Source organism: Molothrus aeneus, chromosome 9, assembly GCF_037042795.1.
Source record: "Molothrus aeneus isolate 106 chromosome 9, BPBGC_Maene_1.0, whole genome shotgun sequence".
Taxonomy (NCBI): domain Eukaryota; kingdom Metazoa; phylum Chordata; class Aves; order Passeriformes; family Icteridae; genus Molothrus; species Molothrus aeneus.
This window is the reverse complement of record NC_089654.1, coordinates 6,360,793-6,388,264: the sequence shown is the minus strand read 5'-3', so window position 1 is coordinate 6,388,264 and position 27,472 is coordinate 6,360,793. Positions and strand designations below refer to the sequence as shown.

The 27,472-nt window shown below is 38.4% G+C and overlaps 1 protein-coding gene across 1 annotated transcript in view; it reads right to left on the bottom strand.

The window, feature by feature from the left end:
* The window catches only part of EPS15 (epidermal growth factor receptor pathway substrate 15), a 47,847-nt gene that overhangs the window by 8,543 nt on the left and 11,832 nt on the right, over positions 1 to 27,472 (bottom strand). The window contains 17 exon segments of the mRNA XM_066556165.1: positions 59 to 128; positions 1,755 to 1,891; positions 2,719 to 2,754; positions 4,005 to 4,095; positions 4,428 to 4,502; positions 5,071 to 5,268; positions 7,095 to 7,292; positions 7,769 to 7,930; positions 12,552 to 12,624; positions 18,040 to 18,125; positions 21,501 to 21,660; positions 22,448 to 22,593; positions 24,063 to 24,257; positions 25,026 to 25,085; positions 25,518 to 25,643; positions 26,076 to 26,141; positions 26,546 to 26,641. Coding sequence (XP_066412262.1) covers positions 59 to 128; positions 1,755 to 1,891; positions 2,719 to 2,754; positions 4,005 to 4,095; positions 4,428 to 4,502; positions 5,071 to 5,268; positions 7,095 to 7,292; positions 7,769 to 7,930; positions 12,552 to 12,624; positions 18,040 to 18,125; positions 21,501 to 21,660; positions 22,448 to 22,593; positions 24,063 to 24,257; positions 25,026 to 25,085; positions 25,518 to 25,643; positions 26,076 to 26,141; positions 26,546 to 26,641 — 1,975 coding nt within the window.

The following is a 27,472-nucleotide window of genomic DNA, read 5'->3' as shown; positions in this document are numbered from 1 at the left end:
AAAGCAAGCAAAAGCAAAAATAAAACCCAAGAAGCTTGATATTACAATCTACTTTTACCTAGATCATTTGATGTAGTGACAGTGGTTCCACCAGGAGCAAAAGGATCATTCTTCTTTGATATCTCTGTCTAAAATAAAATATTGCTTTGGAGGGAAATTTGTTTTCAGCTTAAAAGATTCTTCAATCTAAGAATACAGTCACCATTTATTTTAGTTTAGAAGTTGTAAGATAACACATTCTGGAAATAGCTTTTATCAGCATCAGTAAACAAGCCTATTAATAGAAACTCTTCCTCTCTGTTTGATTAATATTTTGAAAGGATGGAAAAAAGGTACAATATGTACAACATACTTGGTAACAGCTAATGCAACAGTCAACAATATCTACTGCTCATTTTGGTCTCAGATTTCTACAACCAGAGCCATCTTCAAGGAGATCTAAGATTTTGACACTCCAGAGAGGTGTGGAAAAGCATTTAGGATGAATGTATAACTTCAGTTCTGAAGTACAGATCTCAAGAATCCACTGCTAATCCCACACCACAGCTCTGACCTTCCTGGTTTTTTTCTTCCTTTGGACTGTAATAAGACCAAGAGCTGATTACATCAGAATACCACGACTTTGAAAAGGATAGTGTGCTAAGTACTACAAATTGTAGAAATCTAGTTTTTAAGGCTGGAGGTGGAGGCTGTGGTGTGTAACAGGACCTTGAGATCTGCACAATGTGCACACCATGGGCAAGGGCAGGACCACCACTGCCAGGTGCACTGATTTCTCACTCTTGGCTGCTGTGGGTCCACCCCAGGAACATTCTACAGCCACTTAACTTGCTTCTTATTCCACATGTATCTGAGTTTTATTTATGTCTATGCATGTTTTATGTTTTACACAAAGCTGGAAGTGAGGCATGAACAGAAGCAGCATTGAAAACGAAAGGAGATGGCAAAAGAATGGAGACAAAGTTAATGGCATGAAGAATTTCAGCTGCTTCAATTGTTTGTCTATCAGCTTTAAATATTACATATTCAACAAGTTCTATATACCAGAGAGAGTTTTATGCCCACCTCCAGCTTATTAAAAGCTCAAGAGTATTCAGTCACTGCTCATTTATAATGTGAGCTAAAAGCTAGACTGAAGTACCCCTGAAAGAGGGACATTCAGTAGGCATCTCCACGTTAGAAGAGACCTTTGGTGATTCTTATTAAAAAAACAAAACAAATCAGACCAAAACCTAAACATATACCTATATAAAAATCTGACTTTTCTGAGGGGAAACCCCACACACCACATCAGATTTCAGATAAAATACAGCACATAGTTCTTGCCCCTATAGTGTGTGGAGGCAAAAATCAAGTGTCTGAGCATAACCTGATGAGGTTGATCCTGACTTTATTTCCATTTATTATGTTCCACCAACTAAGAAAGTTTTTGGAAAGCTCTAAAGCTTAACAGAGCTTAAGTCATTGTTAAATAATGACAGAGCTTAAGTCATTACTGTCAAATGCTCTTAGCTGTGGAGCAATGAAGATCCACAATTAAATACTTTAAAAATGTTTTTATTTTTACTTCTATTTCATCTGTGACTATTTCTAGAAAATAGGACACAAAAAGACAAGACAGAGCCAGGGGATCAGAGGTAATCTCTATATGATTTCTGAATATCAATTTTTTAAAGCATGTCTAAATGTACAAACCAGGTTATTTTGTCCAAATCACATAGAGAAAGCAGTAAAAGGTGTGACACCAGACTTACTGTGGTATTATTACTGTTGTCTGCAGAACTAAATGGATCAGTGCCAGCAGTCACAAAAGGGTCGGTGGAGGATTGTTTGAAGAAAGAGTCAGCTGCAAAAGGGTCTGAGCCTTTGAAGGGATCACCACCAAAGGGATCTAAAAAGTAAACATCTCCCCAATATTTCTGCTTGCTTTACTTAGCTGATATCTTAAAAACTAAACAATGTATCACCTTTTCTCATACTGCTGCAAAGTGACACATTTAAGGCCAAGAAGCTTTGAAGTAGGAAATCTGCCTGTGAATAATTTGTATTCTGTGATTCAAAACATCAGACAAGGCAACGTTTTCTGCACATCATGGAAACAGCAGTTCCAGAATCATCTCAGCATACAGGTTCTTTAACCAAGTCCCTAAAAATGAAGCATTTTACAAAACCTAACGCTCCTAAGAACTCTCCTGGCACTTCCCAAGCCCAACTGATGTTTCTTATTTGACACTTGGTGCTCTACCCTATTTAACTGTTGCTTTCCCACTGGTTATTTGGCTTTTTTGCCACCAGTAACTTCACTCAGGACCAAGCAAACAATTCAATGACATTGCCTATACAGTTGACCTAAACAGAGACTTCCCACCTGTTCAATACTTGATTCTAAAGGAAGTTGGTATGTTAAGAGCCCTTAAAAGAGCACAGTTCCAATACTTTGCAAATAAAACAGGCAGCAAGTGTTTGGGATCTTCTGTTCATCACTTTCACATACTTAAATCCCAGCTAAGGAACTTCCAACAAGAGCAAAATTCACTGGCACTGGACTTCTCTGAAAAGCTTTTACATAAGTGGCCAGGTGCTAATGTCACATATATTCTATCACAACTTTTTGTGGCATTTCCACCTACTTTTTTTCTCTGAAAGTGGTGACAATTTTCCCCACTAGCAAGAACCATCTAGAAAAACAAAACCATTATGAGTTATAAAGTTACTTACCAATTTTTCCAAAAGGGTCATCTTTGAAGGGATCATCTGTTCAAAAGAAAAGCAAATATTCATTAAAGAGCTTATTACCATCATGAAACACACAGAGAATCAGCCATCTCCAAGCTGCATTTCCGTTGGCTGTTGTCCACAAACACCCACATTCTGCAGTATTACCACTGCAGTAATCCAGGCCAGCTACTGAGATGAGTCCCAGGTTTGTTTAATTGCCACAGACACTGTGGATGGCAGCTCCTAAGTGTTCACTTCAGTACTGGATGCATGATCCCAACTCATTTCTGCTTTCTCATGTTCATCTGAGAGACAGATATCCTGTCTCTTAGCTGTGGGTATCTACCCCCAAAAGTTTGGTTCTTAACAGACAGACCTTTTCTCTTCTGAAAGAAAAGCCTTGCTATAAGATCACTTCAATATAAACAATAATCAAGCAGTATCTACATAGAGACATTGCAACTGTTTTAAATTAGTTTAATTTATTCATAAAATATTCAATCTGCACTGACATTCTTTCAGAAGCCAAGTGATCTGAAAAAAATTTAGCTTATTTTCCTTTCAAAGCAATACAAGCTAAATTGATCAGACCATGTTGATCTGCAAGGGTGTAAAATCATATTAATGTGGCTGAAAACATCTGCTTCAGCAGTTAATTCAAAATAACTCCCCTTTCCCTATTGGCTCCATATAGGCAGATCATTCCTTCCATAAAAAATAAGAGCAGAGCAACATCATTCGTCAATGGCAAGTTCTTAAAATAAAGCCCAGCACTTCCACAAGATGAACAGATGGTGCAGCTCCACATTACCTTGTTCTGAGAGCCAAACTCCCCAGAAATAGGCCACAGCCATTCATTCTGAACCACCCACACCCTCCCCACAGCAGAGCCCAGAGAACCCTCTGCTGACCCCTTTGTGGATTGGGGCTGTCAATCAGATCACTGACACCACACACATCACAAGCCTGCCCACACCTTTACAGCCAAAATGCCACCAGGGCAGAGGCGTGGAGGGGATGGGGAAGAGAAGCCCTCAGGAGGAGCAATGAGGGAAAGGAGCAATTTTCAGAGCTCATTAGGAAGTCCAGATGAAGGAAGGAGAAATACCCCAGAACTCTCATTTCTATCACTTCTGTTTCTGTAATGCTATTGGCTTCGGGCTCCTGTCACCCACACATCTTCAGATTTATCCTATAAAGAGCAGTCTTAAGGTGAAGATGAGTCTGATGCATTCACACAAGACCTGTTTCTGTAAATCTGCACTTAGAGAGAAATGTTTACTTACTGCCAACAAAAGGGTCAGACTGGAAGAACTCTAAGCTGGCTTCAGAAACTAGATCAGGCAAGGGATGAGACTCAGCATCAAATGGATCTTCCTGGGCAATGCAGACAGAGACAAACACATCAAATTTTTAAGACTTGCAAGGATGGAAAACAGTTATGTCATCTCCTGTTACCATTCAGTGGTTTCTTAAAGCTTAAGGCAAAGAGACAGCCAGAATTCTATATAATTCATCAATGGAGATCCAAAATATTGTTCAACAACCTGCCTGCTACAGGAGATGTTTTCAAGACATCACACTAAATAAAACCAGTAGGAAGTGACAATTATTCCTCTATTGTTGTATGACCATCATGCAAGCCTGAAACAGTTTAACCAGGATTTTTTTAACCTATTTTTTCCTCCCCCAAAGCTGAATAAACTCACTTTTTTGGTAACAGTTGCAGCTGGGGTCTCTTTCTCTTCTCCTACAGAGACTGCTGTTTCAGGACTATTCCTTATCTGTACAAGGGTAAAAGCAATTCACCATAAATAAGTAAATATAAGACTGCACAATAAAATTTTAAGTTTTAAATAGAATCACACAATATACAAAAGCATACGTCAAGAGCTTCATACTTATTATAGCACATACTTTAGTATTTCATAAACCCTGTAAAAGTTTTTAAAAAAATAAATCAATCACGAACCTACTGAGACATAAGGAGGAACATTTAAAGCAAGACAGTTTTAGATTTTCTGTACTTTTCCTTATTCTGTTCTCATTGCACCAAATGGAGACAGCTGCTCTCCTTTAATGTTAAGTCTGCTATTCAATTTATGATATTTTGCTTTGGAAATAAATACAGGGAAAAAAAAAGTTACTGCTACTTTCCAGGCAAACTAAAATTACCTCCTTTTCTGCTTATGAACTTTCAGATATGTGGAAACATATCAGTCCTACAGAAAAACACCCTGAAATTTCAGTTGTGCAAATGTTTAAAAACATAATCAATCTTGGTACATTCTTAACTTATTCCAACTTCACAGCTGCAATGCATCGTGATCAAGCAGGCAAAACACTACTCACTGGAGACACACGGTTTGTTTGTTCCTCTTCTGCTATACTTTCCCTCTCAGCATTCTCATTAAGGTTTGCAGTTTCACTGCTGCTGTTGCTAAGACTAGAATGATCCACAGTTCCATTAACAAGTGTACTATGGGGCTGAGAGTGCCAGCCAAATTGGTTATTTTCCAGTTCTTTCAGCTCAAGAAGCTTTGTCTGCACCTGTAAACAGAAATAAATTATTAGCATCAGTATGGCAGCACATGGAAGCCAGTAAATGGCCATCTCCTCCTAAATATAAGGTGGGTGATATATGCCTGAAAATCTTGTTTTCAAAAGCAAATATAATAAAAACCTGTTCTGTCAGTCAAAGGGTGAAATTTGAGAGATAAGCAGAAAACCTATTTAGCAGAAGTGCAGACTGGTTGAAGGACACACCTTTTGCCAAGGAAGAAGAGACTCTGTCACTGGCAACACCAAGACTTGTCGCTATTCAAACTCATCAGAAAAGTTGCAAAGGTCTCAGGGGTTTTTTTTTATTTGTTTAGTTTTGCTGAGGAGTTTTGGTTAGGTTTATTTTTTCTTATTTTTATTTTGGACTGAGGTTTGTGTGTGTGTGTGTGGTTTGGGTTTCTTTCCTAGATTATGTATTTGCAATTTCCTTAAACTCAAAATTAAAAAGGCTTTATCAGAACTCCCATGACTCCTATGACTTCTGAAGTCTACAAAAGCCAGTATATCTTCCTAAGCAGACACTTATATTCATCTTTTACTATTTCAGCAATATGCTTAATGCAGTGCCTTACAGCAAACATTTATAACCAGTTATGAAGGAATTACTGGATCTGGCAGGTTATGCAAAAGAATAAACCTAGTCCAGATATTTGGGTGCCCAAATCCCATAGAACTCTGCTAGGTCAGTGACCTAATAGAGTTACTGGGGTGTCAGCAAAGACACCATCAGGTATCTTTTAAGTTAACTGACCTCAGACCAGCTATTAGACAATCTTGCCTAAAGCACCAAAGCACCTACTGTTCCTTATTTAGGAGTCAAGAGCATAAAGTCAGAAGTACTGTTATAAAACCCAGTAAAAAAATAGACTACAGTCAAGCACAACCACTTATATTATCAGTCTTGTATGTGTTCATGGCTAGCACTCTTGCCATATAAAAACACTGTAGTGGTATAACCTTCTCTCCACCTTGATGAAATGCTGAAAAAATCCATTTGTTTACTTCTCAGTTTCTAAACTAAAAGCCAGATTTTGAACTTAGGAACGTTGTAAGACTCGTTAGCCAGTTACAAATGTGAATTGTGTGAAATGACCAACCCTGAGGTCAGCCATTTCTAGGGCTCAAAGGGAGCCTAGAAATGGCTGACCTCAGGGTTGCCTTTTCTTTTCAACTTGGTACCAGTGTGAGTGGCTAATACATAACACAGCTGGCAACAGGGAAGGAGAACCATGAGGAAAGGGTGTGCAAGCTCAGGCATCACCAAAGTTATAACAGATCCCTGATTACAGAGAGGAACTGAAAGTGCTCATGCAACAGCAGCCACTTCAAAGCACAGGGCTCTCTGCCTCTCAGGGTCTCATCTCAACCCAATTTCTTCTTCTATCCACCTCACCTTCCCACCTCAACAATGCACTAAGTAAATGCTATCAGTAATTTTATACTGACTTCACATCAATTAAAGAATAGTGAGAGCATGCCCCATGCCATGGAGGATGAAAACTTTAATAACTACTGGACACAGAGAATTTAAGTCTGCATCAGCCATTTTTCACTCATTACATTATGACAAATTATTTATGGACTATAATAAATTAATCCCTTTAATTAATAAAAGACCATGAAGAATTTTGAGTGACTTAAGTCAGCCTCTAAAAATCCTAACAACTACTAGCACAGAACACATGTGTAAGTAACTAAAGACATGAGCAAGCAGTGAAGAAAAAAGGAAACAACGCCTTCCCCTTAAGGCAAACCACACTAAAGGTTTCCAGCTCAAAATATTTTTGGGGGGTGGGTCTTTCACACTGCCTTACTGAATTGATTTCCTGTTGTGAATCCTGCAGATGTTGCTGAAGAGGTCCCAGCTGTGCTTTCCCAGACTCTATGCAATGTTCAAGCTCTGCAGTTTCTTGCTGCAGGCGACTCAGCTCCTCTTGGGCTTTGGTCAGTTCATCTTCATAGGCTGAAATCTTTGATTCCTGGCTTGTTATTTCAGCCTTCAGCATGGCAATCTAAAGCATGAACAGTATTTCAAGTCAAAAAAAACCAACCCCAAAACCCACAACCAAAAACCCACACAACATTTCCAAACACATCCAAATACTATTATTTATGACCGGAAAAAGTAAAAAAATCTCATAGCTATTGCAGAGATTATAGATCATACCTGAATAAACAGTTAATTCTCTATTGGTCTCAATAAGAACAGAGCATTTTAGCTGTTTTTCTGACCAATACAGACATTTCTGCTTTAAACCTTATTTGTGTGCAAGTAGATCTCAGTATGTTTGTTGACACACTGACACTAAATTAGGAACACTGAAGCAAGTGATGTATTTCCTATACTCTGTTGGTCACAAAACCTTGACACTCAGGCTATTTATTCATTAAAGCTTTTTTCCTGCCCCTACAACTGGAACTCTGCAAGGCTGAGTTCTTCAAGACAAGGCATTTATGCTTCCCAAGGGCACTGGCCACCAGACCTTACCAAATGGGCCTCCTCTGCACACTTCTGCCTGATGTCATTAAGTTGTTCTTCCAACTTGGCCTTCTGCTCATCAAGATCATTAAGGGTTTCCTGTGCTTCCTGTTTCTGAGCTTGCAGCTTCTGCAGATTACTGCTCTCCCTCTTTACTTCATCCTGGAGATCCTGAAATAAAACACACAGCTTGACATTTGTTCCCTCTCTCCCCTTAACCACTGAATTCCACAGTACAAACTGCAGTGCTAACCCAGATTTCAAAGTATCAACAAATTATCTTCCAGAAGCCTGCATGGATACCAGACAAGCAAGTACTCTGAGATTCTAATTCAATGACATAAAAATAATCAGCTTGTTTGCCTTTGCTCTTCTCCAGTGCAACAAATCTCACTGAAGTGTTGAGATCATACACCAACACACAGATGAACTGTGTCCCTCACACAGAGGACAGGTTTTCATTTGGAAGTTCAAAGTTGTCTTTATTCAGGCTGCTACAGTGTCTCTGTCCTGTGCTTTAGCACTGTGTCTTTAGTTTTATGTTTGAGTTTCTTATCAAGAACATGGACCTGCTGGAGGGAGCCCAGAGGAGTCCATGAAGATGGTCAGAGGGCAGGAGCATCTCTGCTATCAAGACAGGCTGAGAGAGCTGGGGTTGTTCACCCTGGAGAAGTGAAGGCTCCAGGGAGACCTTAAAGCACCTTCCAGGAATGAAAAAGGGCTCACAAGAAAGTTGGAAATGGACTTTTTATCAGGACATGGAGTCACAGGACACTGGGGATGGCTTCACACTGACAGAGGGCAGATTTAGATGGGACATTAGTAAGCAATCTTTGCTGTGAGGGTGGGCAGCCCCTGGCACAGGCTGCCCACAGAAGCTGTGCCTGCTCCATCTCTGAAGTGTCCAAGGCCAGGTTGGATGGGGCTTGGAGCAACCTGGGATAGTGGGAGGTGACCCTGCCCATGACAGGGGGCTGGAATGAGATGGGCTTTGAGGCTCCTTCCAACCGAAAACATTCTGGGATTTTGTGATAATAGAAATCCTTTATTCTGCTCCTTCCCCCTTCAAAAACACATGGCCAAAGATAGGAATTGTTTTTTGGAGCATGGTGAAAGACCATTAACCCAAACGCAATTCCTCCTAGGGCATTCCTGCCCCCAATTTTGCAAGGATCAGCCAAAAAGTTATTTTCAATGTACCAGTACAGGTAAAAAATGCACATTTCCTACACAACAATATGGAATCTTCTGATTTATGCAAGAGCAGCAAATATGTGTTTTAAGTACATTAAGTAGCATCATAAAATAATTACTTTACTTCTGAGCAACAGGAATGGCTATACTTCAACAAGCTGCAGAGGCAACACTGAAAAACATGTCAAGGAAAGAATTTAGGAAGAAGAAAGAATCGTCAAAGTCAGGAGGAAGAGACAATACAGGGAGATCAAAAAGGATTAATCCAAAAGGAAAAGTATTAGATGAAAAGAGAAGATTGCAGCCTTTCTGAGAAAATACAGCAATTTCAGGAAGAATCAACAACAATAAAAAATGAACAGAGAGAAAAAAAAATTAGGGAGGATAAGAAAGCAAGCAGACATGAAATTCTGATTAGATCTTACATTTGTGTGCTGCTCTAAGCTACAATCCTGCTCTCCTTTTCTAGGGGTGTTTTGTTTGGGTTCTTTTTGGTGAGGGAGACAGTTTATCCATGTGTTGTGTGCTAACACCTCCACATAAGGAGGACAAAAAGCCAGATAGGAATAGAAAGGCATATGATGCAGCAGTCAGATGCTGGGGAATTAGGTAACCTCAAGACAACTGGAGGGCTACCCAAAGATACATCACAGATGGTTTTACCTTAAAAATCAACCACAAAACCATGCAAAAAAATCTCCCAAACCAAACCACAAAAAGCCCCCCCCAAAACTCCCCCAAATCAAATCTGAATTTCAGTGAAGAGTATGTCAGTATACAGCAGTCAGACTAGGAAAAATACTGGTTATTTCTAACCCAGGAGAGAAAAACCAGTGTGCACACAAAAAGCTCTCAGAGCAGCTACTGACTTGGATAATTGGGACACTCTTGATCCATTCATTTTCACATGGCTTTGAAAAGCAAGGATCAGCTGACAGTTAACACAAGCAGTGGAGGAAAAAAGTAACAGCTTAAAGAGACTTCAGCCTCCTTTCTCCTAGAGGAAGCAAGAATTCACATCCACACAAGCTAAATATAGATCATCTCCACTTTTTTCTGTCCTAGGCACAGCAGTAGAGAAGCACTGAAGAGACCTAACTAAGCCTGATGGCTGCCAGAAGAGAAAAGAAGGAAAAAAGCCCAACCAAACCCAAAACCTGTGGTGATTTTTGTTTACATATGCACCTAACATCTCCAGAATTAAAGGCTACAATAGATACAACACACAAAACTGGCTATCATACTCAAAGATGCCTCTTCATGAATTAAACCAAGCTCCAATTAAGCTTCAATTTCAAAGAACACCCTTCAGCATGGAAGCAGCATCTTAATGATCAAGCACTAAATGAGATTTTAAATGAAAACCCCTAAGATACTTGAGGTGTTACAAAGTGCCATTCTGATGGTAACAATCCTTGTATTAGATTTTTGATCATTGTAACTCTTCATGCCAATAAAGTGTAGGATAAGGAAAAGTTTAGGAATCCATATTTCCATGGACAAGGGATTTAATAGTTTGCCTGTCTGTCCTTCCCAAGACAATTCATGTAATAGAAAATGTCAAGCCTGCAAGAGGACAGAAAAGTAAAACTTCGCTGACTTTCTAATGGCATTGGTGCACTGCAATAGAGAAAAAGAAAATCCAATTCTGAGGGATACTCAGTGCATGTAACTTTGAGGAAACACCCTTTAGTCTCTGCTACTAAAGAGCTGATATTTTAACAAGCACATTAAACCCCATCTAGATGCTACATCTTCCTTACAACTCTTTTTCTGCCTTTGCTTTTTAGTACCTATTTACACGGTTTTGAAATTATTTTATAGAAGCAAAAATGTCTGTCATTCTTCCCCTTCAGCTATACAAACCAGTTTGATTGATCACTGACCATGGCTCTATTTGAGATTACTCACAGGTCTGTGGAAGGAATTCTGGTATCAGAAACCCTGAAATGTCGTGCCACAAAACCAGCTTGAAACAAGGAGGCAGGTTAGAGCAAAATGGTTTTTTGTTAGACCATCTTCAGAAATGTCCTCATTAGAACAAAACCAGAAACAAAATGCATGAGGAAAAGATATGCTTTATCTGTCCTATTATTCTCTGAAGTTCTAGAAAGTTTGTTGAAACATGCAGGTCCTCCACCAGCCAGGAATAAGAAAAGATAAAGGGCCAGCAGATTAAATAAATGCTGCAGCCATTTCCTGTTTGATCCTGGAGGTTTCTCCTTTTTCTGACAAGCCCATAATAGATTGTTCCTTCTCTGCAGACTGACACAACTCTGTAACTATATGTAACAATAGCTTGTGTGACCACTAACAGGTTAAAGACCTGAGACAGCTGCTCCCAGCAGCACTGCTCAGGATGCAGAGACTCAGGGGACTCTGCTGCCTGTCAAACACACATGGATGACACTGGAACACTCAAGGTAAGGTTTTTATCAAGCTTACAAACCTTTTGTGCAAAGGCACCAGAAAACTCAACCCTCACATGAGCCAACACAGGTTCCAGAAGACACCAACAAAATAATCCTGTGTGCAAAGCCAGGAATGCCCCTGAGAATTGTGTGAACAGTGGGAAAAGGGAATCTGCAGGGTGGGGAGGGGAATGACCGTGGAGCTCAGGCATGGGCAACTTCCACACGCATTCCTGCAGCTGCCGGAGCTGCTGCCAGCACGACCAACAGGCCAGCATCTGATTATCTCCTCAAAGGTCACACTATTAATTATCATCCAGACTCCAAGGATATTAAATAACCCTGCACAAAAGTCACAACTCTTGTAACACATTAGCTCCTTTTCAGCCCGACCCAAATTGAAATGTTGAAATCTTGCATTATTTGCTCTTAAGTAAAGATTATGGAAAATGATAGATTCTTAAATTAAATTTAGAAATAAATATAAATGGTCAGATATCACACTGAAGCTTTTTTTTTTTTAACAGCAACTGAGAATGTAACTGAAATATTGCTTTGCAATATTTAATTCAGAGCTTGGCTAGTCTGTCAGCACTCTAAACACTGATGCTGACTGCATAATTTTAACATCTGCAAAACACTTGTAAATTTAGATTTTCAGATATTCAAGAAATTCAATATCATCCTTTCAAATAAAAATCAACAGATTCTTTATAAAATTAACTTAAATTAGGCAAAATTAATTTGAGGCAACATTTCTCCCTAGCTGGTAATTACTGTGCCTCTTAAGAAGCAGCCCGATACACAAGCCCTTTTAATTCAGCCACTTAAGTTTATTAAACAATTTACACTGCTACAGTGTCCTCTTTAGTTTTAATTACACAGTAGATAATCTTGCTTAAAAAAAAAGAAAGAAAAATCTAGTCTTTTGTAATATTTTTCATTTAAAACCCCATGCATGCTATATATCCTATAGGAGCTAGCACATTTATATAAATATACACACCTACACAAACCCAAAATTATATTTAAAATACACTTCAAAGTACATTATTTTTCTTGGCTACCAATTTTTTTCTTTTTACTGGATAAGTGACGTGATCTAAAGACTGAGAAATCCCACTGTCATTAAAACAGCACATGGTGCAATATCAGATGTCTGAACCAAAATTTGGTGGTTTATTTACCTGGACCTCACTTGTCCTCTGCTTGATGGCATCTTCTTTCTCCTTCAGATCTTGCTCTACATTATTCTTTTCCCTGGAAGACCAGCAAACAATGCAAGAATACTTAAGAACATCAGCTACAGCAGGTACAGTTATCCAGCCCCCTAAGCCTGTATCTCTCTTTAAATACATAGTGAAACATGAAACAAAAAAGATGTGAGGGATTCCTGCTTTCCAAATTATTTACAAGACAGAAGCCCACAGAAGTGTTCTGCATAAACCCCCCTGTCTTTCCACCAACTGCACTCCAGTGATAAGAATGGCTCAAAAATGGAAGGGGGCGGGAGGCAGAAATCAATGAAATACTGTCTCCAGTGATCTCACTGTTGCTATGGAGCACTTGTCTAATGAAAACTGCTAGGAAAAGTGGGAGGGATTGCATCAGATTCCATCTATTAACCCCTGCAAACACAGCCATGCCCGTGCTCACAGCAGCCAGGGAACACTCCCACGGGCCAGCAGAGCCTGTGAATGCCCTTGGCCCGTCAGATTTGGGATCTGGCTCTTGGGAAGCTCAGGCAGGAGCAGGAAGGTTGGCTTGGCTTGCTGGAACCACAATCTGCTCAGACACTGCACACAGAGTGATTTGCTGTGTCATATCAAGGCTGCCTCTACAGACATTATTCAAGTTTAAGTGACTGCTGATGACAGGGGAATTATCATCAATAAATTCTCATCAGTCAGACACAACAATAGCTTTAAGAAAGGGAACCAACCCATACAACTGAGAAGTGGTACTGTTATTAAAAATGAGTGTTTCTCTCTAGACAGCATATGGAATCTTTTCTCCTTCCATATATGCAGGAAAACATTAAGCATTGCAGTTTTTACACAATCTTCTGTAGACATATACTTTCATAAGGACTCTGTTAATAAACCAGCACACACAGGGAAGTTAGAATTTGAACAATAAAGCTAACATTTCTAAATAAAATACCATAGTGAAAAGCTATTAGATTGTATTACTGGTATAAACTGTCATTACAAAACTTCATATTTTAATAGCAGCAGATTGTTAATCAATCTAAAACTATTTATTTGTTTACTCTTATTTAATACAGAAGAAAGCATTTCTGTATTGAAGTAAAGCAGGTCTCCTCTAAGCTCTTTACTCAAGCTGAGAAAGTTTTAGTTTATTGCTAAACCACACACAGTGGAAAATAAAAAGAACCCAGATATTGGATCTTAAATGAACATTTGCTCTGACAAATAATTACTACAGATTATACTCTGCTATTGTTTTTCTCATTATCTGAGTAAAGAGGAACTTCCTGATTATGCCCAAAGGGGAAATTTAAATGGAAGGAAAAGGAAAGATGTGGAAAGAGGAACTTTGAGGATCAAGGCTATTTATTTTGTTAAGTGTGATCCTTCAAAATAAAGGATCACACCTTCATAGAATTCATAAAATAAATTTCATAAAATTCATAAAATTCCTCACTTTCCATTCATCAGAAACTGGAAATTCTAAAAAAATCTTTACCTTTTCAATCAAAGCTACAGCACATTCCTCTAGCTCAATAAGCATCTGTAGCATAGTTGTACTTAGATATTTAAAGCATTGCAACACAGGCTTGAAACAAGCTCTGTTGCTTTGGCTTCCATAACTTCCCATGAACAAAGGTCTCAATAAAGCACTTCTACATATCTATGTACAAATCAGGCTGAAAAATACCTTCAAGCCCTCAAACACCCATTAAGCACAGCCAACATTCATATATATTTTTCCTGATTGATGATAAAAAAGAGTAGGAAAACAAGCACTTGTTATTTTTCCTGCTAGGGTGGGGAAAATGAGCAAGAAATAGAACTGCAAGCAGGCATGTTTGGTTAATATACAGCATTTCTACATTACTGTCACAGATGTGCCTGAGACTGTCAGAGATGCAGATCACTTCCTTTATATTTCAACACAAGCCAGGTACCTAAATCCTTGCAATCTGGACTAAGCAACAGGATACAACACCCACCCACTGGCACTTCCATGAGCCAAATCAGAGCACAAACAATGAATTGGAAAGAATCAAGTGAAAGAAGTATTGTCAGGCAGAACAAGAAAAGCTTAGGCAGCAGTCTCAGGCAAAGGAAAACAATCTGAGTGCATATAGTCTGCACATAACACATCCCATCCTCCCCCAGAAATGCCTCTTTGTTTCAAAGAAAAGACAACACAGAACTACTTAATTCATTAATTCTTCTGAATACCTTCATTTCTTTTACAAACTATCTGCTATGCCCCTTTAGGAATGTTCAGCAACTGAAAGAACCAAAAACAAGTAACAAAATTGATTTGTTGGATATGACAGATTTCCTTGATCATAAAGTCCCTTACTACATCCAAAAAGCAACTCCAAAAGAACTGTGGTCTTGCCAACAAAGGACACTTGTAAGCAATTCAAGCCAATTTTTGAAAGCAATACCATTTCCCTATGCATTTTAATAGCAGTCAGGTTGGGAGAACCTCATATCAAATAAATTAAAAGCAATGACGAATATCAAATAAATTAAAAGCAATGACAAATTGATGGTTTCTCCCATCCAGATGCTTCATGATTTACCAAAACCCTAAATTTAATACTAATTTGTGAATGGAGTCATTTATAAATAGGAGCCAGCACATTGCAAATATCTGTCATAGCTGAGAACTGCAAAGTCCCTGTGTCAGCAGAGGTGCTCAAGCCAAACATTCAACCCATGCCAGGCTGAATCACCTTAGATACAAAAATAAAAAAATCATAGTTCTTTCCCATAATAAGATGATGACTACTCACAGAGCTGGTAGTATTATCTACACTCATAGTTGCCCAATATTTCTTATTTTCACATACATCAGTTGTTTTGGGAATTCCTAATGTAGTAATACTTCAGTTTGGCAATACTGAAAAAAATGCCAAGGGTTCTTCTAACATTTGTTGCTCACAATCTCTTCTGCTGCAACAGCTCATTCCAAACCAGAGGCTGAGAAGAAATGATCTATCCTACATTAAAGTCCTTTGCTAAGGTGATCTCTGAAATTTGAAACAAAGGTTTGATGCAAGTGTATGGCAGGGAGAGATTGTCCTGTTTTTCTGGAAGATGTTTTGCTCTTCCATTGCTATTGAGAAACCAACTCACCAGCTTTATGGTCCTTTTAATCTGATTTGTACTTCAAGATAATTTTTAAATGTTGCTATCCAGCATATGTGAAGGATGACATCTCTGGTGAGATATCCCAAGTTAAGCTCAGCCACTCCTCTGCTTAGAGAGGAATGGAGTGTCAGGAAAGCTTGAAGAAATTCTGTGAATTTGTGGGCCATCACTAACTTTGAAAGCAAGAAAGCAAAGCTGGGTTTGTTGGGGAAGAAAAAGGTTTTGTGGCATGAAAAAGAATGGTCCGGCCTCCCACCATGTTGATCAAGAAAAGCTTCAAATAGTTTTCTAAAAATACAGTGCAACTGCAACTGCAAGAGAATTTAGAGACAGCAGTGCTAACAGGCTCAAAATGATGCAGGTTCCACAATGTCCAGAGGCAGATCATCCCCCCACCAGAGGGGTATTATCCTCCCTAACAAGTGTTCTGCATTTTATTCTTCATCTGATCCTCAACCCCCACCTTCCTGACACTGTATTTATCAAATTAAGATTAACAAAGCTATTGGCCACCAGACCCCTTTCCCACACAAACTGCTGAGCCACAAAGACATCACCTCTGTATTCTTTGCTCAGTCTCTCCAAAAGCTCTTCCCACACTGTCATTGTGGGGCCATTCTTTTGGCCATTTCCTCTCCTGTCATTCTTTTGGCTGTCATTCTTTTGGCCATTTCCTCTCCTGTCCTTTTTTTTTTTTTGTGGTTTTGTTTTTGAAGTGCACTTCAAAAATAGATTCAAATTCTATTACTGGGTCTCAAAAATGCAGCTCTTGGACACTTCTCAATGGAATCAGAGATTAGATTTCTTATATATTGAGTCCAACAGCTGAACAATCCATCTTGCTTAATAATGAACAAAAATAACTTCAGTTTAAATTCCATTTTTATATGACAACTATCAAGTCTGAAAGTGTACTTGACCAGTTGTAATAGAAATGTGGATTCACCAAAGATTGAAGCACACTGTTAATCCCATTCTGTTCTGAACCTCTAAATCATATCAAAGTAAATTTCCCCTTTCTAAAAACAAATACACACTAAGAGTTGCCTCTATCCTATCTTCAACAATCTAGTATCATTAATTGAAAATAATTGTCAATGTGTATTTGCCCCTCAAGAAATAGTGACTTTTTCAGGAAGTAGTGACTTTTTCAGGTTCCTTCATAGCTCACAGTAAGAAAAGAAAACCAGACACAAACACAGCCTGACTTGCATGTTAGGCTGCAAGCCCACCTACTGAAAACCAACTTCATCTAAAAATTCATGCCAGCCAACAATTTATTTCCTTCTAAAATACCAACAGTAAATATACACAGTTGCAAATCCTATTTCAGGTTAATAAATATGAGTGTCCAAAAATGGAATTAATATAACCTGAAGAACAGTGGAGGCAGAGCAGAGAGAAGCAAGGAGGCAGTGGGAGTAATAAGAGAGAATAAGCAAGTGAAATGAAAAAAATATTTATGCATTTAGGAAACAGATTGTGCTCTGACAAACTGCCAAGTTAAATCATTCCCACAAGTGACATGAATTAGAGAGGCAGATTTCATCATGACAAAGCAGCCACACTTAAAAAATAGGAAAATTTACTGTTCTTAATAGAATTTTCAGTGGATTTATGATAGTAACAAGAAAAACACTGAAGAAAAATACTTGCTGCATCAAGAGCATTACTATAGAAAATATATGAATTTGATTTTCTTAGTCACTTGAAGTAATCTTAATTACCTTAGAAATAATTAATGGAATCCAAGAGTCTGCAGACATCAAAACAATTTTTCTCAGTCCAGCAGTTTATTTTATTACACAAGAGCAGCATCCCCATCTTTACCCCCATCAAAACCCAAGCAGAGGTCCATGCACAGTCATCTTCCCACTCCCTATCCTGCACACTCACTGATCTTTTCCATCTCACTTCCTTCCTGCCACCAAAAACAAGTCCTTGGAATGCCCTCCACAAATAAAAGGTAACTAACACCGGTTATATATGGTTCCAGCATCCTAAAGATTTGCTCCACTCACATCTGCCAATAAAGATGAACATGGAGAACATTCCCATGTCAGGCTGGTGAGACACACAGCTCTCTGAAACACAACCTGAGGGCACAAGGGACAGGCCCTTCCCAGTCCTGCTGCCACAAAGTGCACTCATGTGAGTGAACAGAGAGCAGCAGTGTCACACAGTACTACAGGCATGCTGACCCCTTTACTCAGCAGAGCACTACCACCTGCTTTTCTCTTCTGCACTGAATTGTTCTTTAAAAAGCAGTAAATAGCACAACTGAATCCAAGGCAACTCTGGCTATTCCTCCCTTACATACCTCTGCAGGTCCACAATTTCATTGTTTAATGTATCAAGTTCTTTAATTGCAGAAAAATCTGCTACAGAATTCGGTCCTTGAGTACTCTGAAAGATAAAAAATAAACACTGTTAGTCTGGAGCTTATGCTATTCAACTACTACATTCAATTTACTTTTTGTGGCAACATGAGCTGTCCTTTTGTAACAACTGCTGGTAGCATTGTATTTCAAACCTTCAATCTTAGGAACCCCAAAAGAGTACAGATGCTGGATGAGCAGAACACAACATACAGCCAAAGCATGGAGACAGCTCAATTCAAAGAGAGTTTGCTTCCACAAAAGCACAGGACTAGCTAATCATACAAAAAAACATAGAATCTTGTTCTAAAATAAGTCTTATGTTACAGCTAATATTTAGGTGGTTTCCTAGCATTCATTTGAGAGAGTTTTGCTTATTACTTTTATATTTCTTCACCTTGGTGATCCTCATGTTGCAGAGTAGACACTGACTTGCAAGGATTTAAGGGAGACTGAGCTTGTTTGACAGGAACTTCCAGAGTACTCAATGAAACTTTGATAATACAAAGTCACAAGGTAACTTACACCCATGAGTTCCCATTTGCTTAATGTCTTTGTAAGACAATGACTGTAATACAAATTATTTGTTTCAAAAGAAGTACACATAAATGGATAGAGAACAAATGCTGAAGACAGAAATGCTGTAATTATTCTTCTGTGCCTTGTCACAACATGAACATGCTTACAAAGCAACAGCCAGTGTAGCTACCTCCTATAAATACATCCATTCCTTCAAGTCTTGAATAAAGTCATTCAGGACAAACACAGCACTCTGAGGACAAGTACATACATATCATTTTAATAGGCAAGTGATAACCCCCAAAATAACACAAAAGTTTTTAAATGCTTAAGTTTCTCTACAGATAAAGCAAGATATTATTAACTATGTGCTTGCTCAAACTGATACTCTGGGGAAGAAAAAAACCAAGAGCTATGAACCACTAAACTGGGAGCACACTGGCTGAGAATATTATTCAGCAGAGCTACAGAATACTCATGCATATTTTACTAGCACAAATGGTATGAACTGGGAATTAAAAAAAAAAAAAAAACAAAAAACAAAAAACAAACCAAAAAAACCAACCAAAGAACCAACTATACAGCTATTCTTAAACTGGTTAGTGTACAGCTTCCCAAATGGGCAAGCTAGCAGTGATGCTCAATCCTGCTCTACAGGAATTACACAGGAGTTTTGCAGAGTTGATCATGGCATTCCAATGGGGATTTTTACTTCTCCTATGACAAGGATAGAAGGAATACATGGAAATATTAGCTGCAACAAAAATTTTTTCCAGGCCTCCTTCTTTCACCAGTTAAAGAAATTCTGCACACTAATGCCAGCATCAAACTTGAGGAAAGTGTAGTTCAATCTTATTTTCAATTGTTCAGGAGAACTGGTGGGGGGCAGGAACATAAAAGCCAACATTTTTTAGCTTCAATACACATGTTAACAAGGACAAGTTAGAACCATAGGCTGCCATTACTACATTGCAACATACATGCAAAACAGCACCTCCAGTTTTTAACTCGAAGTCGTAGTAAAAGGAAATTCCCATCAAAATTCTTTGAGAGGACCTTACAAAAAAGTTTTTATGGCTTGTGATGCAAATGGTGACTACAAACAGTTCTGGGACAGGAAACACAGCAACAGGTTTTAAACCACAATGAAATACCATTTTACTTACTGAAATTTCTGCTATCACCTTTGTATGGGTCAACTCAGAAGATGAAGCCTAACATGGTGTTTTGGGGTTTTTTTTACCATGTACACCACATCAAGAAAACCAGCAAAAAGCCTATCTCCTACTACTTACTCAAGCCTTTGAGTTCAAATCTTGAACAATAATCTTCGACAAAAAAGTTATTTCATATTAAAAAGACAACACAACAACTCCTTTGAAAAAGCCAAAATGAGCTTTTTGAAGGTTCAGCTCAATTTAGTAAAAAACCCTCTTGTTCAGGATTTACAGAGCTAATTGAAAGCTAACTTACCTTCTTACACAATATTCTCACTCATCATTTAAGTTAGGAATGAAATAAAAATCACATTGATGTCTTTGAGAGTTTTACAAAATCAATTTACATCCACAGAACAGCAGCAACCAACATCTAATGCTTTCTAATCACTCAATTTTCTGTGCTATCTTCAGTAAAGCCATGGGCATTAATCCTAAGGATAAATGCCAAATGCCACATTGGGCTACTACTCTGTCACCACTTCCCCTGCAATTTCACCAAAAAGACACAGAGTTTTCTGTTTTCACTTTAAGCAACCCACAGGAGCAGCCCCAGAGGTCTGGGCTCAAGGGAGAACCCCAGGGTTACTCTGGATGAACAACACTGGAAATCAGCAGAACTTGAGCAGAACTTGACACCTGAGAGAAGTGCTGAGCTCATTCATGACTGTGTGAGAGTCTTAGAAGGATGCTCATTATTAAACCAACAGACATAAAAAATATTAGAAAAGCAAAGTTTCTCTAACCTTGAGAAAGCAGAGTTAACAAACTGACAGAATAATAAGGATGAAAAGCAGAGTGGTGCAGAATGGAAAAAACAGTCCAAACTAGAAAAGAGACATAGAAAGGAAAGCAAACATACAAAAAAGATTAGTAGAGTTGCAAATAAAGCAATTACTTTTTAAAAACAGAATGTAAAAACAAATTAGGTACCAGTTACAGAAACTCAAAAAAATAGTGCTAAATTTTGAGTTTCATTTTTCCAGGTGTGAATTTTTCATTCTGTTTAAGAAAGTTGTAGAATTAGGTCAATGTATTGCACAACCAAGAAAAGATAACTCACATCAGACTTCATGATGTGTAAAACACGTAAGAATTTGTGATGACCTCTACCATTCTGATAGCTTTGAACAAGTTGAACTGCTGAGGTACAGCTAACTGCTGGATTAAGATAGATGGCAACCAACAGGCTATGGAGATATCTAAACTATTTGTGAGGTATAAAGTGGGGGACCATTTACTTTTAAAATTTTAAATAACTCCAAACTTTTAGTTCACATTGTTTCCAAACTTATTAAAAAAGATTGATGTAAAAAAGGTAACTGAGCACATTAGGAGAAAAGCACAAGTGAACTTGTGCATGTCACTTCAGATGAAAACTCAAATTTCTTTAAAATGGCAGCAGAAGGATTATTCTTTCAAAAGAGAAAATAACGCTTTCCCAACATAAGATCTCTCTGCTTGGTTGGCAGGTGTAATACATGGCAGCTTCATTTTGAAATATGGATGGAAATTTATTGTCAATTCTTTGCACTTAAGATTTGTTTACTTCCTGATATTGTGATAAATTTAAGGTATGCCAGCACTTGAGGTTGCTTCTTGCGTAGCCTTTGAAATTGACATTATTTGTTTGGGATGTACACCAAAAATGCCAAACCCATCCTTACCTTTTGTAAACTGACACCCCTGTCTGAAGGTGGAATCATCTCTGGAGTCAGAGCCTGAGGAGGATCAATGCCCTTTGTTAACTTCTGATTAATTAAATGGAAAGCCAAAGCAAACTGTTCCTTTGAAAGCTTCCCGCAGTCCTTGGTGTCACAGAGAGCCCTGCACAGAGATGCACATGCAATTTTAAAAAATCCTCATTTCTCCAAGTACAGCCCTATTTAGTGTAGTTGCTGTCATTTACAAATGTGAAAATTGCTAGGGTGTATCTCCTCTTCTAAAGCAAAACTAGAGGCGTAGGAAACATCACTCAAATACACACAGCCACTTTCACTTTGCATGTTGGGGCCCACAGCTGCATTCTGGTGAAAAGCACAATCAGGCCTGTAGGACACTAGCAACACCTTCAGAACCAACACAAGTTTATTTATATTTTCCTAATTTAGCAGTTGTGTTAACCATAACTTGGGGGAAAGAAAAGTTGCTCCTATCAGTATGCCTGCAACAGCTCATAGCACAGAAAGAATTAAAAAGCATTGAGTGCAATGAAAGCATTTCTGTAATGAATAATGCCAAATAAACACATAGCTGTAAGGAAAGACAGGTTGTAGAATAAGGTGGGACATAAATCTTGCATGCTAAAAATTTTATAGAAACAATTCCCTTTCCTAGCGCATGAGTAGGATCAGTGATCAGATACCTGTGATGATGTGATGTCTTAAATACACAGGGATAGGTGAAGTGCAGCATTTGTAACAATCTGTGTTCAGGCATAAACCTGATTTCCACCCATTTCTGTCCCAGAGCAGAAGCAAGTTCTCACTGGTTATACAGTGATAGATAAAAGCCATGCTATTATATACAGAAATGTCACTTTCAGAAATGCCAGCATAGCAAGAAGTGAGAACTATGCCATCATCTACACAGCTGTCACAGGAAAAAAACCTACCAGATATGTGCAAGGAGAGCAGAAGGCAGTCCTGTTTTCAGGAACAGTTCTCTGGCTTCCACACCTGACACAAATCCATCCATGTCCTTGTCAGTTTTCACAAAGATCTCATCGTACTTAATTTTGTCTGCAGGCGACACAACCCACTGAAGGGGGGTGAGGATGGAAGGGAAAAAACCAAAACCACAACACTAAGATACAGGCAAGTTCTGTTTCCAGTTCAGATTTACATAATTCAAGGGCTACAGCATAGATTTTTAAAAAGTGACACAGGTGCCTAGTTCATGAACCAGTTTTATCCTCCTAAACAGACATGCAGAGATCCTCAAGCAACTGCAAAAGTAGAAGCTTTTCCCTCAGGAAAGCAGCCAGGCTGCTTGGTGCTGCTCTGCCCCCCAACCAAGGCATTCCTTGGAGGCTGGATCTCCTCCCTCACCCCTGTGCTCAGTCACAGTCCTGCTGACTGTCTGGCTCTATCAATTTTATTCCCCTTTACACAGCTGGAAAGTTTTAGCTGGAGGGACAGGAGAGCTGCTCAAGCCCAGGTTGTTAATAGCTGGGCACATTCTAAACTGAAGAATTCACATCTGAACAAGGTAAAGATGGGAATTAGAGCCACTTCTGTTACTTGAGCAATCTTTCACAACATTCAGCTAATATAAAGATGTCTGGGGTTTTTTGAGTGAGAACAGCTTCAAGTGCATGTATGGATGCTAATTAATTTCAGTGCACACAGACAATTAACAGATGACTCCCAAATGGTGCTGTACACAAACTCACCCAGAATGGCACTGCTTTGCAACACATACAGCAAGACTTACCCTCAAGGCAAGGAAATTTCCAGGTTAAAACCTTGGCACCTCCAAAATTTAGATGCCAGTTTCTTACTGATTACTCAAGTAAGGGCACCCAAATGTCCAAGCTGCATTAAGTAGCACAGTTCTTATCTTAAATCAATGTTTTTTCTTATTTTGAATATAACAAGTTATATATAAGCTACTTGGCAAGACATTTCCCAATTTTTGGACTCTAAAATGATGAGAAGTAAATAAGATGTCTGGGGAGGGTAAGAGGCATCAAGTTGCCTAATAATCACATTCAGAACACAAATCAAATCTCCTGTGTCTAGGTGGATGTGCTGCACCTTTTGTTTTCTTTTCCCATTGCTTGCATTTATCTATTCCATTTTAATTCATGTCTTCTCCAAACTGCACACATGCACACACATACATGACTGTGTACATGCCACAAACTGTTTTAAGAATGTGTCCACATTCCAATCAGTCCTCATCCAGAAAACTTGTGCTCTGCAGATGTGTACCTGGACCACTATTTCTTTTTTTTTAGCTTGAAATAATTTGTTCTAAAAATATCTTCAAAATCTGTATTAAACAATATTTTTTATCCATTTGTTTATATCTGAAGACATTTAGGAAAAGTAAAACAGGGTAAATTTTACACCTCTCCATCTGGTCTTCCCATCAGCCTCCTAAAACGAACCAACAGGGCAAGAAGCAAACTAAAAACCTGTATCAAGTCTCTTCACACAGGCAGTCTCTGAAGCACAGAGCTAAGAGCAGAAACCTTCGAATCCCCAGTAACTTCAGAACTGTACCTGTGTTAATGGTGTTTTGGCAGCTAAAATGCCCACAGGTGGCAAGGACTGATGAGATTCTTTGGTTGAAGATGGTATTAATGGCATTGCTCCTGGAACACTGAGAGGTTTTCTCTTGGATGGTGGCACCAAAGCTGCAGGCAAGGACATTGGCACTGGTTCTTTCTCCAAAGCACAGTATACCAAAAACATGGCCTGAACAAGAAAAAAAATGTGTGTGGAAGTAAATATATTAGAAATATATATACATATATATAGAGAAAGAGACTAAAGAATTCATTAAAAAATAACTTTGTAGCATTTTTTCATTATGTTTCCCCTTCACAAGCCCCTCAATTGATGCAGCTCATTGCCTTCTAAATTGTGTTTTTCATTACCACTTTCTTTTGAGGATCAGTGCTGAGCAAGTGAAGTTCAGTATCTTTTAGAACATTAAAATAATCTTCCAAACTCGTGCCAGTACTTGTGGAATTTCATTGGAGAGAAGACTTCAAACACTTTAGTTTATCGCATTTTCCCAGAAATTGCTCCACTTAGCATTTAATTCTTTTGTTGTGGCCATCTCTAATTTAACACTTCTTACTATTATTTCATCAGTCCTGGCTTTAATAGTGTTAAAATTCTAACTTACTACAAACTTTCCTCAAGGATGCCTTGAGGCATTCAAGCTCTATAAATACTGAAGGTTAAGGTAAAACTCAGTGCAAACACTCAAGTGTCTCATGGGACAGCAGATCTCAGGTGTGAGTTTTTAATGGCTCATCTAACCCACAAAGAAAGTTACTGCTGTGTACTGAGACACATTCAACAAACTGACAGAAACATTAAACAGCACTAAAACTTGATTAAGGACTCTGAATAAAGATAATAGATGAACCACACAGTCAGAAATTAATACACAGTGCCTCTCTTTTAAACCCTGCCATCAGGCTTTCAAAATCCCAAGAGGCAGAAGATACTTACAACTGCAAACTCATCTCGATCCAACATTCCATCACGGTCAATATCACTCAATTCCCACACCTACCAATAAAAAGCAGAATATAGGCATCTTTGACTAAACTGCAGCAGTTTCCTACTTAAATCCTCATTAAAAACAAACATGAGAACAGCCTCCCCCCCACCATAGCTCCAGTTCTATTAACAGCATTAGTTTGCAGTGAGCAATGTAAATTCACATAAACCACACAAAAGCAGAGAGATTCTTAAGTTGGAGACAGGCACCCAGCCTGAGCCAAGTGTTAAAGAGTACACATAACTGATAAACTGCAGCTGGAGGTGATCTATCCAAATAGCAAAAGAAATTTTATTTTTCTGTTCAAAAGTCACACTCCATAAAATCTAATATAAAAATTAGGTTCATTACTACAACTCTTCAATTTGAAAAACAGGTATTGCTGAGTGCAGCACAGGTATTAGTTGTGAACTGACAATTAGGAAGAAAGATCTTCTTACTCGTCCTAAGATATCCACTGGCAGTTTTGAGTTGAGGAGCACAGGTTTCACCTTATCCCCTGACAACAGTCCATTCACTGGATTTAGGCTGTCAAAAATAGAATCATACTTGACCTTGTCTTCCAGCTGCAGGGGCAGAAGAAAAATATTACTTATACAAACAGTCACATTCATAGCATAAGAAGCAGAAGTTCTTTCAAAAGTGTTAACTTTTTTTAATAAAGACACATTGCAGTTCCTGATGCTTATAAGAAAACATCAAAAAGATACTATTTTTAAGTCAAAGACTCATCAAAACCCTGTGAGATTTCCTCTTCAATTATTTTCATGACTTCATGTAACAATCTTTTTTTTTTCTTTATTTTAAATTTCTAAACATGAAGAGATTTCCCAAGAGTCAAGTGTTCTCATTAAATTAGGTCTACTAGCCCAATTACGAATTTGATAGGAATGGTAACTATCATACTTTAGAAATGCAGCATTAGATTTTTCTAAGAAAGACAGGTTTTCCTGCAAACCAGATTAACAGTTCTAGGTAACAGCTAATATTTAGTTTACCTTTACAGCCCATGGTAGATCACTTGATGCTGTTCCACTGAGTAGCAAAGGACTACCAGTATCAGTCTAAGGAAAAACAAGACAAAAAGCCAGCAGACACATTAAAAGAGATGTGATTCTGACTTTGCAAAACCACCCCCTTATTTGAGAAGCTGCTTCTCAAAGCCAGAACTGCATTTTAGTCATTCATACCAAAATTTAGAGCAAGAAATTTTAAATGTTTATTCCATTAAGGACAACACTAATAGAACAAATACCATATATCTTCAAATTATACACAATTTTATATTCAAATCCCCACTAGAACATGTAGCAGCTTATTCCATACTGCTTGATTCTTTTCCCTGTTGTAGGGCCCCATTGCCCTACAACATCACCCTCTGAAGTGTTTGGCGTTTACACCAAACCTTCCTAATTTTTCACTTAAAAGCAGTTCTTAATAATATGTTCAATTAAAAATGAAATCTTACAAATCTTGGTGGAGGAACAGGCAAGTTAAGACTACTCAGGGAAACATCCAATCCATTCTGTGCACAGGCTACAAGTCTCAGAGCCACAAAAAATTCCTACAGGGAAAAGAAAAGAAATTTTGAAGGGTTTATAAAATGAAAAAATATATTATATATGAAAATATAATTTTAAAATATAGTAAAATTTCAGAAGAATTAAGAGCTTTTCTAGTGTGACTGTACAGATGAAAAGTTGCACATGGCTTCAAAGGGGGACAGAAAGTGACAGAAAGCAGCAGCCAGCAAAATGCTGGATTCCTTCTGTAAGAAAAATTTTGCAATTAATTTTCCAAGAATTAAGTAACTTTCTGGCCAGTGTAGTCAGTTCTCAGCACTCAGTTCTTCTGTAACAGAACATTGAAAATTTGAAGTGTAATTGCAGCTGTTTATCTTGGAGGAACTGAGCTGATCCCACAGATGGTTGATGGAGCAGAGAAAAACAGAAAAATGAACCAAAAGAAGCCCAAAAAACCCCAAAATTGTTTGGGAGACATTACAGCCTCCTCCTCTTCCTACCATGGGAAGAAGCAGTTCCCTCTCCACAGACTGTTATTTATATTTCAAATCAAACAGCAACACACATTAGAACTTGTGGTAGCACCACTGAGATGTAAATTTTGTCCCCACACTGCTCATTGCCACAGCTTGGGAAAGACAACTCCAAACAGAATGTACCAATGTCAAGTCCACCATAATTAAAGTAACAAGAATTTTTAAGATTTTACAAGAATTTTAATTTCTGCTTTGTTTCCTACAAGATTATGAGGAAAAAGTCACCTTCTTCATAAATGCAGTACATTAAACCTTAAATTACTTCTAAGCAAATTGCACAGCTACACATCAGCCCATTTTGCAACCTGGAGAAAAGCTGATGAGGCAGCTGAAGGC